At 29.5% G+C, this 6,621-nt stretch overlaps 1 protein-coding gene across 1 annotated transcript; it reads right to left on the bottom strand.

Moving 5' to 3' along the window:
* Nucleotides 1-713: 713 nt before the first annotated feature.
* On the bottom strand, nucleotides 714-5,670 carry LOC100805845 (serine carboxypeptidase-like 31). Its single transcript, XM_003547088.4, has 10 exons — nucleotides 5,282-5,670; nucleotides 4,514-4,621; nucleotides 4,200-4,295; nucleotides 3,997-4,089; nucleotides 3,831-3,913; nucleotides 2,663-2,950; nucleotides 2,144-2,274; nucleotides 1,894-1,989; nucleotides 1,693-1,798; nucleotides 714-889 (listed from the first exon to the last, which is right to left on the bottom strand). Exons 1-10 carry the CDS (start codon nucleotides 5,580-5,582, stop codon nucleotides 743-745), a joined length of 1,449 nt encoding a protein of 482 aa, XP_003547136.1. The 5' UTR covers nucleotides 5,583-5,670; the 3' UTR covers nucleotides 714-742.
* Between the last annotated feature and the right edge of the window lie 951 nt (nucleotides 5,671-6,621).

Below are 6,621 nucleotides of genomic sequence, written 5' to 3'. Positions count from 1 at the left end.
TCTCATAACCATCTCCCGGTATATGGTGATACAAAGCTTTAGAGATTTCTTGTGTAAATTTGTTAGTATGCTTAGTCTATACTACTCTACTCCTAACATTCTACCATTAAAAGAACTATAAAACATAAACATAAACATAAATTGAGATATTTCATTATTTGGATGATAATATTTTTTTTATAAAGAAAATACACTTATATAGTCTTAATGATGTCAATCAACGAATAATAATTCTCAAAGTGTCAATATTATATTATTTTAACACAAATAAAATAAAAATTACAATTAATAAAATACATATTTAACTTCAACCTATATAATTTTGGACCTAGAGTCCATCGATCCTATCAAAATCCTGGGTACTACTTACCCTTTCACATAGTCATAAACACATGAATTGTCTTTGCCGATAGAAAAAAAAAATTGAAAAAGAGAAAGGGAAAGAAAATTACTTCGTTCAATCGAAACCACAGTAACACTCTCTTATTCATTATATATGTTTGTACTAATTGGTTGCTTAACATTTTGATAAGATAGGCAACTAATAATGTTGCAATGAAAGCAAAAACTTTTTTCGGGAGTACTTCACATGATAACTCTCTCTCTCTCTCTCTCTCTCTCTCTCTCTCTCTCTCTCTCTCTCTCTCTCTCTCTCTCTCTATATATATATATATATATATATATATATATATATATATATATATATATATATATATATATATATATATATGAATCTGGATGATTATTTTGTAGATGGTGGGGATTTTCCAAGAAGAAAGGAGGAGAAGAATGCCAATGAGTTGCTTCGTTTGAAACAAGGCACTGCATGGCCAGCTCCCCGAAATGTCGCAAACGTAAGCCCCTCGTATTCTTGATACCACCCACTTACCTGATACAAGGAGAGAATATATCTTTTAAAAAAACAAATTAATAGCAATAGTAAACAATTTGTCCATAGACTTAATTACAATGCATTTAAAAATGTATAAAAAATCATTCCTATCTAATACATAAATTGTGTGTGTGGATTTTTTTTTTTAATTTCAAACAATTAAAAATATAAAAGAAGAGAAAATAATTAAAAACTTAAATAACTTAAGGAAAACGAATCAATTTAAATAAATAAGCAGCAAAACAAAAATAACTCGAGGATAAATGAATAAATATTAACATAATTTGAAATCATAAATGATTATAGCTAATATTTCAAATCGAAATCAGTTTCTCAACATTTATATATTTTTACTGAAATTTTTATTTTTCTTGTAACTTTCACGAGACTTTACTTTACCAATAAACATGAATTAAGCAGAAGTGTTATCTTAATTAAATCAATAGCTTCCTGTACTAAAGTTTAAGGTTTAAGCAAAGATATAAATGAGATAATTCAAAGACAAATTTAAGAGTAGAGTTTTGACAGAAAAGATAATAGAGGATAAATTTCTATTATAAAATTAAAAGAGTAATATATAATGTTTAAATAAACAACAGATTATATCCTTAAATTTACGACAATTTATCATTTTTTATTTTAAAAATTATTAAATAAAAGAATATTTAATAAAAAAAATCCCCCCTCTCTTTTCTTTTTCTTCTTAAATCTTTTCTATTAAACATGCCTCTCACAAAAAAAAAAAAAAAAAAAAAAAAAAAAAAAAAAAAAACATATTCCTTCAATTCATGATCTCTTACCTCCTTTTCATGGTACCATGGCCTCCATCTCTTAGTGATAGGCAAACCTAGAATACTTAAGCTGTATCTTGTTGACAGCACTGGCACCCTACCATCAGTGTCTCCACTGAGATCAACAATAGAAAGACAGAAAACCATGAGAAAACGTGGTAGAACAAGACCTTTGAATTAATTAGAAGGTTGAAATAGAATAGTACTTACCTGTAAACCCAAATCCTAAGTCCTGCTGAAATGAGTTTCTTGTAGATTGGGATAACAGAAGGCTTTGATTGTGCCCAGCCCTTGAATATGTTTTCACTGATTTACATTAACCATTAAAAAAGGGTTAATATAGAGAAAGAAAATATCCTATTACATCATAACAAATGAAGTTGTTCAAACTCTATTAATTTGGACAAGTACACTTCTAATTATCATGACCAAATGAAAGTGAAAACGAAATAGTATGTACTTGCAAATACTCCAATTCTTCAGATTGTAACCATCACTGACATGGAGTGCCTTCTGAACATCTGGTCTATTATAAAAAGTTTTAGCATAATCATCCAAACATGGGTCGTAACCTCCCATGATCCGTGGCATCTGTAAACCAAATCCACAAGTGTCAGTACAACATATACCTTATATATACTATTCACAACTAGTAATGAATGAGTAATATGATATGTGAACACCCTTTTGTCATGCAAGTACTTTGTATTGGCACCTTTAATTTTTTGTTATGTTTTTTCTTTTATCACATCATATTATTTGTTATATCTATATTTTTTCTCTTCTTTTTCTTTCTCTCTGTGAGTGTATATGAGCACTAGATATCCATGCATCATTTTTGGAATGGTCATCAATTAATATTCGTTTTATGTAAGTTATCTAACAAACATATTAAAAGTAACATCGGATAAAACTTTTGTTAAAAGTTGATTCTCAATTCCACTATATAATTAATGTATTCTTTGATGATCACACTCACCATTTTAGATGAGCGACTCATCACCATTTGCATCGATTGATCGTTTGAACGCGCTGTACTAGCGAAGCAGACAGAGGTGTAGAGGCTGTAGATATCAATTTCATTGTACTGTTTGAGTGTTTCATCCACTCCTTGAGTACAATCATTGTTACTCCACGGATCACTGCTATTGAAGTCACAGCTTGCTTTTATAGTTTTGTAAGTTTCATCAGATATCACTGCATGGCTCCAAGCATAATCAACCATACCTGACCAGTCCTCAGCATCAGATGTTTCAGGGTTACCCAGCTGAAAAAAAAATAAAAAAATTAAGGATAACTTATGGTAGTATTTTCATTCTACTGTGTCAAGCTAGCATCAAATTAAAGAAAAGGAGCCAATCCACCAATTACCAAAGATGAAACTCTGAAACGTAATTATTGATGACAAATTAATACATACTAGTACTAATTAATTATGTTTGTAAAGATGCTCATATAGAACATGATGTGACTTTGCGTAATAGGTGATCGTGGGACTAAAGTATATAGATATGCTGAACTACAATGGAAATATTCTTGTGGTGTAATAAAGCAAGGTTCTTTATATAGATTTTTATTTACTGTTTCTTTGGTTGACGCATAAGTCACATTAATTTTGAAAGAAACAAAATTTTTAATTCTGAATTTCATTGAATTTTTTTATGAGTCTAAATTTCATTGATAAGAATTTATTTTAAATGTGAAACTATAAAATTAATATATCTATATATAGTGGTTTTTATCGTATCATCTAAAAACTCAATTTTCAAACAAACGGAATTCAAGTATAGTACATAAGTGTTATAAGTGTTTTTAGTAGCTATATTCTCCAATATATATACTGCCAATCAAATTAGAATTTTAATTTGATAAGCTACATAATAAAGCAAGTTTATGCATGTTAGTAAAATAAAGTTCCAATTTTAATTAAAAACAATTAATTTGATCAATTGGTTCTGCATGAAGTTTTGTCCTTTATAATTATAAAACACCTTTTCTCAAACACATGCAAACCAATTATTTTAATCCCAATTCTTCAATTTTGAAATCAATTCTTTCAACCTTGATTCTTCTAAAATTAATTTTATCAAAATAAATCCAACTGTTCTAGTAGGAGTTAGCTATTAATTGAAATTATCGAAGACTACCAAAATTCCCTTGAGATTAATGTGAAGGGAAGGGTCCTTGTTTCTATCGTGGATGAGTTCGGCCAGCTCCGGTACATACTTTCCTGAAAAGCGTATATCACATGTTAAATTTAGAGGACTATATAAATGACGGGTTCATTGATTTGTTTAAGTTAAATTTCAATACCTGCATAGCTCTCTCCTGCTATGTAAAATGTCCTTGTTCTATATGATGGAAACTTGAGGAACCAATTGTGCAGAAAAGTGTAAGCATCATTAGCTGTTTCAAACAGTCGATAGGGAGCACAGTTAATGTGATTAACTCACTAAATTAAAATTAGTAACAGTTGACATTGATGTACACATTAACAAGGATATCAAAATTAAGACCTGTGAAGTCATCTCCCAATTGTGCATATTCGCTGGTTGTATTTGAATAGGAAAAGCCAACCCCGACAGGAGATTCCAGGAATAACATGTTGGCCTCTGCGTTATCACACTCCACTTATGTCAAGAATTCTAAGCATCAATTAACAATCATGATCTGTAGGGACAAATAATGGAGCACTAGTGTGTGGGGTTCAACATAATTTTATAATATTATTAACATAGAAAGTAGAAACTAAAAAGCAGTAATTAGGTGGATTGTGCCACAAATTATAATATGTATATATGTTTGTGCTCCTGGATCTCACGTTTCATACCTTTGTTCCATGAAAAGTTATTAAACTTGAGGCCCCTGCCATCGGTGTCCACTAAAAATGGGCCAATCTCCTGTGTTGCTCCATATCCAACAGAAGAGCACCCAGGACCTGTAAATTTTTTAACAAATTATAAAATAAAGGCACGTTGTCACCTTGTCAAAGAACATATATATATATATAAGAAACATCAAATAAACTGGGTTTAGAACTTCAATGAAACTTGATTTTTTTAAAATTTATTTTTTGCTTTAAAGTAAGCTTAAAATGATACTACAATTTATGTTTGAAATTTTTTCCTAAAAATAAGTTTATAATATAATTTACTATAGTTTTTTCAAGCCAATTACTCTAAACATAAGCTTAGAGGCTAGATCAATTTTAGTTTGAACCAATCAAACATAATGCTGGCACATTTGTTTCAATCAATCAAACATGTTGGCACAGTAATCAAAGCACAATATATTGCATCCATTCAACCTGATACTGGGATGCAAAAATGTTTGCAAACATGCAAGAAATCAGCCAGCTGAATTTAGACTTTTCCAAATAAGCTAAAAATAAAAAGCCACCTCACACTCTCCTCACCCTCAACCCCAAAGAAAAATGAAAGAAAATGAGCTCAAATTTTGTTCACATATAAATTTAGAATAATTTTGAATTTTTATGACATTTTTGTAGTATTTTTCTTACTAGATAAATAAAATATTGATTTTTTTATCTAATAAGTAGAATTTATAATATATATATATCATGAGCTTAATTACTTACCTCCATTAAGCCACAGCACCAATGCTTTATCTTCAGGCTTGGTCATGGCCTCATAGAACCAGTAAAAGAGTGTTCGACCATTAGTTTCGTTGACAGTGACATATCCAGCATAGTGCTGGAAATCTACAGGAGGCTGGCCAGGCAAGTTAGTCACAAGATCACCATTATTATTATTATTATTATCCCCAGAGCTCAATATTCTCCTCACACCACCCCATTGTCTATCTCTAGAAGAAACACTACTACTAGCCTTCAGAGATAGAAAAAGTATCAAAAGCAAAGTGTAAATAATATTGTCCATAATATTATGGAAAGATCACAAGTCACAACAACAGAATTGTGTATTGCTTACTTAATATTCTATTCTATACTTGATTGATAGACAAAGAGGTCGAACTACATACCTATTTATACTGACTGAGGATGTGTAGAAATTTTAGAAAAGCGAATTAGATCGATGAGAGTCCAACCTGGCAATATCTTTATCCCTCTCTTGTTGACTGCCTGGGATGATATGACCTTTGCCATGGATGTTAAGTAGCTTCTAGAGCATTCATGCATGCAACAAGATTGAGTGCAACCTCCAATATATTGTGTTCATGTGGGGGCGGTTCCACTTGAATAATTATCATGTAGATATTACATGAATTATAAATATTTACGATGATTATTTTAGAGATTATTCTTTGAATTTTGATAAGTAATTTCATGTGAAAATTAAAATAAATAAAAAGTTTGAGAACGGGGGAAAGTGTTGTGATATGATTGATTATCCGAATTTTTACCAAAAATATTCGATAGACAGGTATATCATATTCTAGAATTAATAGTATTCACTTTTTTTTTCTTTTTGCAAAATAGATAGAAGACAATAAAAAGAAAACAAACGAATCAAACGAACATTTCGTCTATACTAAATATTAAATATTGGTTTATTTGAATTTGATCTGAAAATTATGATTTAAATATATAAAAAGTATGTGAAAATATTCAACTTAATTATATTACTATAGTTCATAATAAATAATGAATGTAAATAATTTTTTTAAGATAATGTGATAATGTGTGTATTTTTTTTTAAGATTAGCAATATCAATTATCAACTTTTAATCGAAATAAAAATATAACAATAATAATAAAGTTTTGTCTCACTAACTACATTAATCACAGGATATCATTTGACAAAATTAAAAATAAAAGTTTAAAACTTTTGACTAATGTTTCTTTTGGCCTTTTTTATACTGTCCAAACCATTTTTACCAAATTTTTTATCATCTTTTATTAAATACATATTCAATATATGCAGGTGCCAGCTAGATTCCGTTTATTTTTTTTACGTC

This window comes from Glycine max, chromosome 15 (assembly GCF_000004515.6).
Source record: "Glycine max cultivar Williams 82 chromosome 15, Glycine_max_v4.0, whole genome shotgun sequence".
In the NCBI taxonomy this organism is placed as follows: Eukaryota; Viridiplantae; Streptophyta; class Magnoliopsida; order Fabales; family Fabaceae; genus Glycine; species Glycine max.
This window is presented reverse-complemented; position numbering and strand designations above follow the sequence as displayed.